The 14,117-nt window shown below is 53.8% G+C and overlaps 1 protein-coding gene across 2 annotated transcripts in view; it reads left to right on the top strand.

The window, feature by feature from the left end:
• The window catches only part of LOC144488138 (protein turtle homolog A-like), a 61,882-nt gene that overhangs the window by 17,966 nt on the left and 29,799 nt on the right, over window positions 1-14,117 (top strand). For both annotated transcript variants that reach the window (XM_078206165.1, XM_078206164.1), the window contains exons 2-7: window positions 273-473; window positions 4,615-4,758; window positions 7,575-7,744; window positions 8,524-8,641; window positions 9,772-9,913; window positions 12,292-12,437. In XM_078206165.1, the coding sequence (XP_078062291.1) occupies window positions 273-473; window positions 4,615-4,758; window positions 7,575-7,744; window positions 8,524-8,641; window positions 9,772-9,913; window positions 12,292-12,437 (921 nt within the window). The remainder of the gene's footprint in view (window positions 1-272; window positions 474-4,614; window positions 4,759-7,574; window positions 7,745-8,523; window positions 8,642-9,771; window positions 9,914-12,291; window positions 12,438-14,117) is intronic.

Genomic DNA, 14,117 nt, shown 5'->3' with positions numbered 1-14,117 from the left:
GTTTCCAGGGATAGAGCCTGAGTAAGATAAAAAAGGTGGGTTGGTGCAGACTCGATGGGCTCAATGGCCTCCTTCTGCACTGAAAGGCAGACAGAGATACAGGGAGAGACAGAATGAGACAGAGGGAGAGAGGCAAAGAGAACAAGACGAGAGACAAGAGACAGAGTTCCAGCCAGTGATCACTATCCCAGACTCCACATGGCTTCTTTGCTGAAAGACTGATGTCTGTGTGCTGGGGAAATGTTTTGAAGATATTCTCATCTCTCCCACAGTGTCAGGATCGAGTCGACACCAGCCTGTTGCAAAGACAGTGAGGGAGCGAGAGGGAGAGTCTGCCTTCCTCAGCTGTGACCTCACTGTGAAGGAGGAAGATCGGACAACACAAGTCATTGAGTGGCTGCACGAGGGCCTAGTGCTCCCAATTTTCATCAAGTTCGGATTCCATCCACCTCGCATTGATGGGGCCTATCTCGGTAAGTCACTGAGACACCAATCAGTGAACAGATATCTCCCTGAGAGAGAGGGACTGAGAGACACCAGTCAGTGTACAGATATCTCCCTGAGAGAGAGGGACTGAGAGACACCAGTCAGTGTACAGATATCTCCCTGAGAGAGAGGGACTGAGAGACACCAGTCAGTGTACAGATATCTCCCTGAGAGAGAGGGACTGAGAGACACCAGTCAGTGTACAGATATCTCCCTGAGAGACACCAGTCAGTGTACAGATATCTCCCTGAGAGAGAGGGACTGAGAGACACCAGTCAGTGTACAGATATCTCCCTGAGAGAGAGGGACTGAGAGACACCAGTCAGTGTACAGATATCTCCCTGAGAGAGAGGGGCTGAGAGACACCAGTCATTGCACAGATATCTCCCTGAGAGAGAGAGACTGAGAGACACCAGTCAGTGTACAGATATCTCCCTGAGAGAGAGAGGAATAGAGAGACACCAGTCAGTGTACAGATATCTCCCTGAGAGAGAGGGACTGAGAGACACCAGTCAGTGTACAGATATATCCCTGTGAGAGAGAGGAATAGAGAGACACCAGTCAGTGTACAGATATCTCCCTGAGAGAGAGGGACTGAGAGACACCAGTCAGAGTACAGATATCTCCCTGAGAGAGAGGGATTGAGAGAACCCAGTCAGTGTACAGATATCTCCCTGAGAGAGAGGGACTGAGAGACACCAGTCAGTGTACAGATATCTCCCTGAGAGAGAGGGACTGAGAGACATTAGTCAGTGTACAGATATCGCCCTGAGAGTGAGGGATTGAGAGACACCAGTCAGTGTACAGATATCTCCCTGAGAGAGAGGGACTGAGAGACACCAGTCAGTGAACAGATATCTCCCTGAGAGAGAGGGACTGAGAGATACCAGTCAGTGTACAGATATCTCCCTGAGAGACATCAGTCAGTGTACAGATATCTCCCTGAGAGAGAGGGGGGACTCAGAGAGACACCAGTCAGTGTACAGATATCTCCCTGAGAGAGAGGGACTGAGAGACACCAGTCAGTGTACAGATATCTCCCTGAGAGAGAGGGATTGAGAGACACCAGTCAGTGTACAGATATCTCCCTGAGAGAGAGGGATTGAGAGACACCAGTCAGTGTACAGATATCTCCCTGAGAGAGAGGGACTGAGAGACACCAGTCAGTGAACAGATATCTCCCTGAGAGAGAGGGGACTGAGAGACACCAGTCAGTGTACAGATATCTCCCTGAGAGAGAGGGACTGAGAGACACCAGTCAGTGTACAGATATCTCCCTGAGAGAGAGGGACTGAGAGACACCAGTCAGTGTACAGATATCTCCCTGAGAGAGAGGGACTGAGAGACACCAGTCAGTGTACAGATATCTCCCTGAGAGAGAGGGACTGAGAGACACCAGTCAGTGTGCAGATATCTCCCTGAGAGAGAGGGACTGAGAGACACCAGTCAGTGTACCGATATCTCCCTGAGAGAGAGGGACAGAGAGACACCAGTCAGTGTACAGATATCTCCCTGAGAGAGAGGGACAGAGAGACACCACTCAGTGTACAGATATCTCCCTGAGAGAGAGGGACAGAGAGACACCAGTCAGTGTACAGATATCTCCCTGAGAGAGAGGGACTGAGAGACACCAGTGAGTGTACAGATATCTCCCTGAGAGAGAGGGACTGAGAGACACCAGTCAGTGAACAGATATCTCCCTGAGAGGGAGGGACTGAGAGACACCAGTGAGTGTACAGATATCTCCCTGAGAGAGAGGGACTGAGAGACACCAGTCAGTGAACAGATATCTCCCTGAGAGAGAGGGACTGAGAGACACCAGTCAGTGTACAGATATCTCCCTGTGAGAAAGAGGGACTGAGAGACACCAGTCAGTGTACAGATATCTCCCTGAGAGAGAGGGACTGAGAGACACCAGTGAGTGTACAGATATCTCCCTGAGAGAGAGGGACTGAGAGACACCAGTCAGTGAACAGATATCTCCCTGAGAGGGAGGGACTGAGAGACACCAGTGAGTGTACAGATATCTCCCTGAGAGAGAGGGACTGAGAGACACCAGTCAGTGAACAGATATCTCCCTGAGAGAGAGGGACTGAGAGACACCAGTCAGTGTACAGATATCTCCCTGAGAGAGAGGGACTGAGAGACACCAGTCAGTGTACAGATATCTCCCTGAGAGAGAGGGACTGAGAGACACCAGTCAGTGTACAGATATCTCCCTGAAAGAGAGAGACTGAGAGACACCAGTCAGTGCACAGATATCTCCCTGAGAGAGAGGGACTGAGAGACACCAGTCAGTGTGCAGATATCTCCCTGGGAGAGAGGGACTGAGAGACACCAGTCAGTGTGCAGATATCTCCCTGGGAGAGAGGGACTGAGAGACACCAGTCAGTGTACAGATATCTCCCTGAGAGAGAGGGACTGAGAGACACCAGTCAGTGTACAGATATCTCCCTGAGAGAGAGGGACTGAGAGACACCAGTCAGTGTACAGATATCTCCCTGAGAGAGAGGGACTGAGAGACACCAGTCAGTGTACAGATATCTCCCTGAAAGAGAGAGACTGAGAGACACCAGTCAGTGTACAGATATCTCCCTGAGAGAGAGGGACAGAGATACCAGTCAGTGTACAGATATCTCCCTGTGAGAGAGGGACTGAGAGACACCAGTCAGTGTACAGATATCTCCCTGAGAGAGAGGGACTGAGAGACACCAGTCAGTGTACAGATATCTCCCTGAGAGAGAGGGACTGAGAGACACCAGTCAGAGTACAGATATCTCCCTGAGAGAGAGGGACAGAGAGACACCAGTCAGTGAACAGATATATCCCTGAGAGAGAGGGACTGAGAGACACCAGTCAGTGTACAGATATCTCCCTGAGAGAGAGGGACTGAGAGACACCAGTCAGAGTACAGATATCTCCCTGAGAGAGAGGGACAGAGAGACACCAGTCAGTGAACAGATATATCCCTGAGAGAGAGGGACTGAGAGACACCAGTCAGTGTACAGATATCTCCCTGAGAGAGAGGGACTGAGAGACACCAGTCAGTGTACAGATATCTCCCTGAGAGAGAGGGACTGAGAGACACCAGTCAGTGTACAGATATCTCCCTGAGAGAGAGGGACTGAGAGACACCAGTCAGTGTACAGATATCTCCCTGAGAGAGAGGGACTGAGAGACACCAGTCAGTCTCCCTGTGTGAGACAGACACTGGGCTGTTTAACAGCTCAGGTAAATTTCTCATTCTGCAGGTTGAAAAGTTCAATCCATTTTCTGATTGCGTTTCCGGTTGTATTGTGTGAGAGGCAGCAGGGGGGATAATTCTCAATGGGACTGTTAAATCCCTGCAGACAATGAACTGCATTGTAATCTGGAACTATGGTAAACCAACACTAATCCACAAAGTCGCTCTCTCTCTCTCTCTCACCCTCCCTCTCTCAGCATGCCATTCTGACTGGAAACTCTCCAGGCCCCAGTGGAATAGTCACTGTGGCAGTTGGCAATCATTTTAAACTGTCCCTGACAGAGAGACTCCCTCTTGTAACAGGGTCCCTGACGGAGAGACTCCCTCTTGTAACAGGGTCCCTGACGGAGAGACTCCCTCTTGTAACAGGGTCCCTGACGGAGAGACTCCCTCTTGTAACAGGGTCCCTGACGGAGAGACTCCCTCTTGTAACAGGGTCCCTGACGGAGAGACTCCCTCTTGTAACAGGGTCCCTGACGGAGAGACTCCCTCTTGTAACAGGGTCCCTGACGGAGAGACTCCCTCTTGTAACAGGGTCCCTGACGGAGAGACTCCCTCTTGTAACAGGGTCCCTGACGGAGAGACTCCCTCTTGTAACAGGGTCCCTGACGGAGAGACTCCCTCTTGTAACAGGGTCCCTGACGGAGAGACTCCCTCTTGTAACAGGGTCCCTGACGGAGAGACTCCCTCTTGTAACAGGGTCCATGACGGAGAAACATTGAACGGGGTGATAGATGAGAGTTGAACCATAATTCACGTTGTAAATTGCGCTGGCAATTAATGCAGAGTAGCGAAGGTCGGGAATGCAGACCATTCTGGGAGGAAGATCTGTTGCGAGCCAATCTCCTCATCATTGACCTCTCATTCTCTCTCCCCCGTGACAGGTCGCCTGAGTTTATTGGAGGGAGCCTCACTGCGAGTTAACAATCTACGTGCCGGGGACGAAGGCTGGTACCAGTGTCGCATCCTGTTCCTCATTCAACCCTACCATTCTCTGAATGGCAGCTGGGTCTATCTCTCTGTCACCAGTGAGTTAACAAATAATAGGCTGAGATACAGAGTAAAGCTTCCTCTACACTGTCCCCATCAAACACTCCCAGGACAGGTACAGCACGGGGTTAGATACAGAGTAAAGCTTCCTCTACACTGTCCCCATCAAACACTCCCAGGACAGGTACAGCACGGGGTTAGATACAGAGTAAAGCTCCCTCTACACTGTCCCCATCAAACACTCCCAGGACAGGTACAGCACGGGGTTAGATACAGAGTAAAGCTTCCTCTACACTGTCCCCATCAAACACTTCCAGGACAGGTACAGCACGGGGTTAGATACAGAGTAAATCTCCCTCTACACTGTCCCCATCAAACACTTCCAGGACAGGTACAGCACGGGGTTAGATACAGAGTAAAGCTCCCTCTACACTGCCCCATCAAACACTCCCAGGACAGGTACAGCACGGAGTTAGATACAGAGTAAAGCTCCCTCTGCACTGTCCCCATCAAACACTTCCAGGACAGGTACAGCACAGGGTTAGATACAGAGTAAAGCTTCCTCTACACTGTCCCCATCAAACACTCCCAGGACAGGTACAGCACGGGGTTAGATACAGAGTAAATCTCCCTCTACACTGTCCCCATCAAACACTTCCAGGACAGGTACAGCACGGGGTTAGATACAGAGTAAAGCTTCCTCTACACTGTCCCCATCAAACACTTCCAGGACAGGTACAGCACGGGGTTAGATACAGAGTAAATCTCCCTCTACACTGTCCCCATTAAACACTCCCAGGACAGGTACAGCACGGGGTTAGATACAGAGTAAAGCTCCCTCTACCCTGCCCCCATCAAACACTCCCAGGACAGGTACAGCACGGGGTTAGATACAGAGTAAATCTCCCTCTACACTGTCCCCATCAAACACTCCCAGGACAGGTACAGCACGGGGTTAGATACAGAGTAAAGCTTCCTCTATACTGTCCCCATCAAACACTCCCAGGACAGGTACAGCACGGGGTTAGATACAGAGTAAAGCTCCCTCTACACTGCCCCATCAAACACTCCCAGGACAGGTACAGCACGGAGTTAGATACAGAGTAAAGCTCCCTCTGCACTGTCCCCATCAAACACTCCCAGGACAGGTACAGCACGGGGTTAGATACAGAGTAAAGCTCCCTCTACACTGTCCCCCATCAAACACTCCCAGGACAGGTACAGCACGGGGTTAGATACAGAGTAAAGCTCCCTCTACACTGCCCCATCAAACACTCCCAGGACAGGTACAGCACGGGGTTATATACAGAGTAAAGCTCCCTCTACACTGTCCCCCATCAAACACTCGCAGGACAGGTACAGCACGGGGTTAGATACAGAGTAAAGCTCCCTCTACACTGTCCCCATCAAACACTCCCAGGACAGGTACAGCACGGGGTTAGATACAGAGTAAAGCTCCCTCTACACTGTCCCCATTAAACACTCCCAGGACAGGTGCAGCACGGGGTTAGATACAGAGTAAAGCTCCCTCTACACTGTCCCCATCAAACACTCCCAGGACAGGTACAGCACGGGGTTAGATACAGAGTAAAGCTCCCTCTACACTGTCCCCATCAAACACTCCCAGGACAGGTACAGCACGGGGATAGATACAGAGTAAATCTCCCTCTACACTGTCCCCATCAAACACTCCCAGGACAGGTACAGCACGGGGTTAGATACAGAGTAAAGCTCCCTCTACACTGTCCCCATCAAACACTCCCAGGACAGGTACAGCACGGGGTTAGATACAGAGTAAAGCTCCCTCTGCACTGTCCCCATCAAACACTCCCAGGACAGGTACAGCGCGGGGTTACAGAGTAATGCAGCACCTTCCAGTGCAGCGCTTCCTCAGTACTGACCCTCTGACAGTGCAGCACTCTCTCAGTACTGACCCTCTGACAGTGCAGCACTCCCTCAGTACTGACCCTCTGACGGTGCAGCACTCCCTCAGGACTGACCCTCTGACAGTGCAGCACTCCCTCAGTACTGACCCTCTGACAGTGCAGCACTCCCTCAGTACTGACCCTCTGACAGTGCAGCGCTCCCTCAGTACTGACCCTCTGACAGTGCAGCACTCCCTCAGTACTGACCCTCTGACATGGCAGCACTCCCTCAGTACTGACCCTCTGACAGTGCAGCACTCCCTCAGTACTGACCCTCTGACAGTGCAGCACTCCCTCAGTACTGACCCTCTGACAGTGCAGCACTCCCTCAGTACTGACCCTCTGACAGTGCAGCACTCCCTCAGTACTGACCCTCTGACAGTGCAGCACTCCCTCAGTACTGACCCACTGACAGTGCAGCACTCCCTCAGTACTGACCCTCTGACAGTGCAGCACTCCCTTAACACTGACCCTCTGACAGTGCAGCACTCCCTCAGTACTGACCCTCTGATAGTGCAGCACTCCCTCAGTACTGACCCTCTGACAGTGCAGCACTCCCTCAGCACTGACCCTCTGACAGTGCAGCACTCCCTCAGCACTGACCCTCTGACAGTGCAGCACTCCCTCAGTACTGACCCTCTGACAGTGCAGCACTCCCTCAGTACTGACCCTCTGACAGTGCAGCACTCCCTCAGTACTGACCCTCTGACAGTGCAGCACTCCCTCAGTACTGACCCTCTGACAGTGTCAAGCCTGGGTTTTAGAATAATTAATGGAATTGACTTACTCTGTCTCTCCCAGCCCACCTGGTGTAGTTATTGGGGGTTGCGCCTGATTGCCTGATTTTTATTTAACCTGATATCCTTGCTCCACTCTCTTTTCTTCCCCACCCTCTCTAACCATCCCTTTCACCCCTCCTCCCATCTTAGCCCCACCCAGCTTCCAGACAACACCACCCCCCTTGGTGGAAATTCTGCTGGGGGAGCCGGCACACCTGAGATGCGAAGCCAGCGGACGCCCCCAGCCACTCATCCGCTGGACCAAGGATGACCGGGTGCTGCCCATGCCAGCTGGGCACCCGGATGGGCAGAGATACCAGGTGAGACAGTCTCTGGGCATTTGGGCAAGGGCACCAAGGTGTAGGGATGGGAGGCATGGATAAGGAGCACAGGAAGTCGGGGCTGCAGTGGGGCTGACCTGAGCGGGTGGGGGAAGATTGTGCCACAGAGTGCTCCCTCTGCTCTCAACATGAGGCTTTGGCTCCTCACGGTGGCACAGTGGTTAGCACTGCTGCCTCACAGCTCCAGGGACCTGGGTTCAATTCCAGCCTTGGGTCACTGTCTGTGTGGAGTTTGCACATTCTCCTCGTGTCTGCGTGGGTTTCCTCCGGGTGCTCCGGTTTCCTCCCACAGTCCAAAGATGTGCGGGTTAGGTGCATTGGCCGTGGTAAATTGACCCTAGTGTCAGGAGGATGAGCAGGGTAAACACATGGGTTACGGGAATAGGGCCTGTGTGGGATTGTGGTCGGTGTAGGTTCGATGGGCTGAATGGCCTCCTTCTGCACTGTCGGGGTTCTATTCTAAGTAGTATCCGGCTGATGGGTCACATGGGGCATTGCGAGTGCCCTCAGTTCGAAAGCTGAGCGTCAGGAGCAAATGGCGGCTGGATTTCCACGCCCCCCCCCCCCCCCCCCCCATCTGGCAGCTCTGCTGTCCTTTCATAGTATCTCCCCCCATTGCCCCCACCCCTCCCCATAGCACTCCAAATGCAGAGCAGTAGGAGGAGAGTAATGGGATCTTGCTGTGCATGTTTGCCGCTGAGTACTTGGGGCTCGGTGCCACCCCGGAACAGGTCATGCAGTTTGCCCCTTTTCCGCAGGTAGCGAATGGAAGCCTGAGGATTGAGCCAGTGAATCGCGGCAGTGCTGGGGTCTATACCTGCCAGGCCAGGAGTGAGGAGGGCTCCGTCACGCACAACACCAGGCTGCTCGTCCGAGGTACGTGGGAGGCTGAGACTCTGATCGGTTCGTCGTCCATTGTGCCTATCGCCTCAATGCGTTGGGCGGGGACCAAGGCTGCCATGTTTGGAACTCACTTACCCGAGATCAACACAGCGTCTCACTGACCTGAACAGAAGATTTCACACTGCCACCGTGTTGTGCCTACATGGGGGGGAGGGAGTTTCCCCGTCCCGCCTGCCGCGGGAATCGTAGCAGGCAGGGGGTGGATCATGCAAAGGCCCTAGACCTCGGGTGGGAAGTTCCAGTTTTGGGACAAGCACAGCCAGAAAGTTCCCCCCCAGGAGTGATATCTCCCACTGAGAGGATGCATCCATTAAGCCGGCAGTTTCACGCTGCACCATATTGTGTGTACGAGTGGTTTTTCCCATCAATGGGCTGCCGCCTTCAGTCCAAAAGGACATTCTGCCTCCCACACAATTGAGGAATGTTGTGTCGGAATTTCAACGCTGGTAAGACGGTCCCAGGTACAAAGGCCACACATCCCTGTGATTGGCTGGTCAAAGCAAACAGCGTGTTACTATGGTGGCTTGTAATAGGCAGAATACAGACCTTACTCACCCAACCGTTGCTGACTAAACCCAAAACAAAACACCCACTGTTAGGTCCGATTCTGCAATTGGGCAGCACTGGCTGAGCAATGCTGAGAGTGCCGACAGCGACACGAAAAGCCAATTGATGATAATCAGTCGAGTCCGTGACATGTCTGATTTACCCTGTTAGCAGTGACAGTCATACACAGAGGCCCATTCTCTGCAGACAAGAGGAACATGTCCAAGCATTGAGCCTTTTACTGACTTACCCAGGAGCTCAGTGAGCCCATGGTTCTCCATTGCTTTCACCATGGCAAAACCTCAACCCACCAGAGATTCTGACTAAACTAACCAGCATTCTCTTCTCCTGCGGTGTAAATTGTTGGGAGAGTTTGAGATTTGGCGTCTTGCAGGTGTCCTCATGAGTGCAGGCCGGAAAATTCCCCTCGCCCATCACCGCCGCGCACCCCCCCCCCCCCCCCCCCCCAATCCACTCACCACCCCCACCCCTGCTGAGTGTCCCTGCACCCAATCCATGGAGACTAACACCCGCCCTTTGATGCCCCACCACTGCAGGTCCGCCAACTATCGTGGTGCCCCCCAGCAACCTGACAGTGAATTATACCCAGGATGCTGTGTTCTCCTGCAAGGCCGAAGCCTACCCAGGCAACCTCACCTACTCCTGGTTCAAGGACAGAGTCAACGTTCATCGTCACAGGTCTGATTTGGGCGGGGGGGTGGGGGGGGGGGGGCGGTGGTGTGGGATGGGGGGAGCGGGGTGGGGGAGGGTGGTGCAGACGGGGATGATGTCAGAGCTAGATGTATAAGGGCAGATAATGATGCTTTGAAACATCACAATAACAGTCAACTTTAGCCCGACAAAACGTCCATTCTAACACAGTGCAATCACGCAAATCATCAACAGTTTGCTGATGTTTGCTGACTTTTACAGATGCACCATAGAAAGCATTCTGTCTGGTTGTATCACAGCTTGGTATGGCTCCTGCTCTGCCCAAGACCGCAAGGAACTACAAAAGGTCGTGAATGTAGCCCAGTCCATCACACAAACCAGCCTCCCATCCATTGACTCTGTCTACACTTCCCGCTGCCTCGGCAAAGCAGCCGCATAATTAAGGACCCCACGCACCCCGGACATTCTCTCTTCCACCTTCTTCTGTCAGGAAAAAGATACAAAAGTCTGAGGTCACGTACCAACCGACTCAAGAACAGTTTCTTCCCTGCTGCCGTCAGACTTTTGAATGGACCTACCTCGCACTAAGTTGATCTTTCTCTACACCCTAGCTATGACTGTAACACTACATTCTGTACTCTCTCATTTCCTTCTCTATGAACGGTATGCTTTGTGGGCATAGCGCGCAAGAAACAATACTTTTCACTGTATGTTAATACATGTGACAATAAATCAAATTAAATCAAAAATGAGAAAATCTGCGGAAAGCTAGTGATGTCTGTACACAAATAAATACAGACGTCAGGACACTGAGCAGAATTCCCTCGGTACTGACCCTCTGACAGTGCAGCACTCCCTCAGTACTGACCCTCTGACAGTGCAGCACTCCCTCAGTACTGACCCTCTGACAGTGCAGCACTCCCTCAGTACTGACCCTCTGACAGTGCAGCACTCCCTCAGTACTGACCCTCTGACAGTGCAGCACTCCCTCAGTACTGACCCTCTGACAGTGCAGCGCTCCCTCAGTACTGACCCTCTGACAGTGCAGCACTCCCGCAGCACTGACCCTCTGACAGTGCAGCGCTCCCTCAGTACTGACCCTCTGACAGTGCAGCACTCCCTCAGTACTGACCCTCTGACAGTGCAGCACTCCCTCGGTACTGACCCTCTGACAGTGCAGCGCTCCCTCAGTACTGACCCTCTGACAGTGCAGCACTCCCTCGGTACTGACCCTCTGACAGTGCAGCGCTCCCTCAGTACTGACCCTCTGACAGTGCAGCACTCCCTCAGTACTGACCCTCTGACAGTGCAGCACTCCCTCAGTACTGACCCTCTGACAGTGCAGCGCTCCCTCAGTACTGACCCTCTGACAGTGCAGCACTCCCTCAGTACTGACCCTCTGACAGTGCAGCACTCCCTCAGTACTGACCCTCTGACAGTGCAGCTCTCCCTCAGCACTGACCCTCTGACAGTGCAGCACTCCCTCAGTACTGACCCTCTGACAGTGCAGCTCTCCCTCAGCACTGACCCTCTGACAGTGCAGCACTCCCTCAGTACTGACCCTCTGACAGTGCAGCACTCCCTCAGTACTGACCCTCTGACAGTGCAGCACTCCCTCAGTACTGACCCTCTGACAGTGCAGCTCTCCCTCAGCACTGACCCTCTGACAGGTCAGCACTCCCTCAGTACTGACCCTCTGACAGTGCAGCACTCCCTCAGTACTGACCCTCTGACAGTGCAGCTCTCCCTCAGCACTGACCCTCTGACAGTGCAGCTATCGTTAGTAATGGTTGATGATAGCTTTAAGTTAAATCCAGTTGAACATTGAATGAGTCGTGTTTGAGGGACGGTGAGTCAATGGGGTTTGGCTGTATCAGCTACATGAGAACCGCTAACCCTCTCTCCCCCCGGTCTGCCCCTTCCTTTTGCCTTCTCTACCCCCTCTCCCTCGCCCCCCCACTCTCGGCCCCCCCTCTCTGCCCCCTCCCCCTATGCCCCCTCCCCCTCTGCCCCCTCCCTCTCTGCCCCCTCCCTCTCTGTCCCCTCCCCCCTCTCGGCCCCCCACTCTCGGCCCCTCCTCTCGGCCCCCCCCTCTCTGCCCCCTCCCCCTCTGCCCCATCCCACTCTGCCCCCTCCCTCTCTGACCCCTCCCTCTCTGACCCCTCCCTCTCTGACCCCTCCCTCTCTGCCCCCCTCCCCCTCGGCCCCCCTCCCTCCCTGCTCCCTCCCTCTCGGCCCCCCTCCATCTCCGCCCCCTCCCTCTCTGCCCCCTCCCTCTATGCCCCCTCCCTCTCTGCCCCCCTCCCTCTCTGCCCCCTCCCTCTATGCCCCCTCCCTCTCTGCCTCCCTCCCTCTCTGCCCCCTCCCTCTCTGCCCCCTCTCTCTCCCTTGCCTTCCCTCTCTAGCTCCCTCCACCAGCGAGTGACTATTCAGATTGACGGGAGCCTCTTGCTCAGGGAGACTGTGCCGGGGGACACTGGAATCTACACCTGCGTCCCCAGCAATGGGCTGGCTGTGTCACCCGAAGCCTCGGCCTACCTCCGCATCCTCCGTAAGTACTCTGGGAGTGCGGGGACATCGGTGTGCAGGCCCCTCGCGTCTCTCCCTCCCCAAACAACTTGTGGCTAATTCTCAGTCAGCTCCACCTTCCCACCTGCTCCTCCGATCCCTCAATACTCCAAATACTCTCAGTCTGGTATCTACTCGTGGCCTGAGCATCCCCGGCTCTCTGGGCTACAGAACTCCAAAGATCCACAAACCCTCCGAGTGAGGAACGTCTCCTCAACTCGATCCAAAATGGCCGCCCCTTTAGCCTGACACTCTGCCTCGTTCCAGATACCCCCCTGGGGGCAGGGGCAGCCCCTTAGCATCTTCCTGTCAGAATTTTATACATTTCAATGTGATCACCTCATCTCTCAACCAGCCTGTGACACTCCAAAGGTCTCCCCCCTCCCCCGAACATCGTACATACAGGAATTGGGACTTGGCCCTCACACATGGAGCAACAGGGAGAGAGAGAGAGAGAGAGACAAATAAACAGAGACAGTGGGAGACGGAGAGCGACAGAGAGAGACAGGGGGCGGGACTTTCTGGTGCGCTCGCCCCAAAACTGGAAACTCACGCCCGAAGTCAATGGACCATTGCATGGTCCGCTCCCCTGCTCGCTATGATTCCCGTGACAAGCGGAGCGGGAAAATTCACCCCCACAGAATCAGAGAGAGTGAGTCGGAGGGGGCGAGTGTCGGAGGGGGCGAGTGTCGGAGGGGGCGAGTGTCGGAGGGGGCGAGTGTCGGAGGGGGCGAGAGTCGGAGGGGGCGAGTGTCGGAGGGGGCGAGAGTCGGAGGGGGCGAGTGTCGGAGGGGGCGAGAGTCGGAGGGGGCGAGAGTCGGAGGGCCAAGAAGGGGCCTACTCCTGTTCCCATTTATGATGGTCTTATGGCAAGAGGGAGAGGGGCAGACAGTGAGACAGGAAACCAGAAGGGACACAGAGGGGGAGAGACACAGAGGGCGAGAGACACAGGGAGAGAGACACAGGGAGAGAGAGACAGGGAGAGTGAGAGACAGGGAGTGAGAGACAGGGAGTGAGAGACAGGGAGTGACAGAAAATGAGAAGGGAGAGAGATAGAGAGAGAATGGGATGGAGAGAGATGGAGAGAAAATGTGAAGGGAACAATAGAGGGAGAAAAAATGAATGAGAAAGAGAGAAGAGTACAGAGAAAAATACAAAACAGTCGAGGGGATTGAGAGAGAGAGAGAGGAGAGAAAGAGAGAATAAAGGAGTTAGGAGAGAGGATTGAGGAAGAGAGAGAAGAGATGACCAAGGAGAGAAGAGGAGAGACGGACAGGAAATGATTCTAGATTGCTCAGCCAGGGGCAGGGGAGGGGCCAAGCCTCTCAGCATCCACCCTGTCAAACTCTCTGAATTTTACCCCTTTCAGTGCGATCTGGAACTCCAGAGAAAGGAAGCCCAGTCTCCTCAATCCCTCCTCACAGCACACTCCTTCCGGTCCCAGGAATCAAGCCAGTGATCGTGGGCTGCTCTACCTCGAAGACAATGATGTCCTTCCTTAGATAAAGAGAACAAAACTCCACACTATTCCAGCTGTGATTTCAACCTGTACAATTGTACAAAGACCTCCTTATTCCTGTATTCCAATAAAGACCCATGTCCCGTTGATCTTCCGAATTGCTGGCAGTGTGTGTGTGCAAACTTTCTGGAGGTTCTTCTACGG

This window comes from Mustelus asterias, unplaced genomic scaffold, assembly GCF_964213995.1.
Source record: "Mustelus asterias unplaced genomic scaffold, sMusAst1.hap1.1 HAP1_SCAFFOLD_1323, whole genome shotgun sequence".
Taxonomy (NCBI): Eukaryota; Metazoa; Chordata; class Chondrichthyes; order Carcharhiniformes; family Triakidae; genus Mustelus; species Mustelus asterias.
The sequence above is the reverse complement of the archived record's forward strand: the minus strand, read 5'-3'. Positions and strand labels throughout refer to the sequence as shown.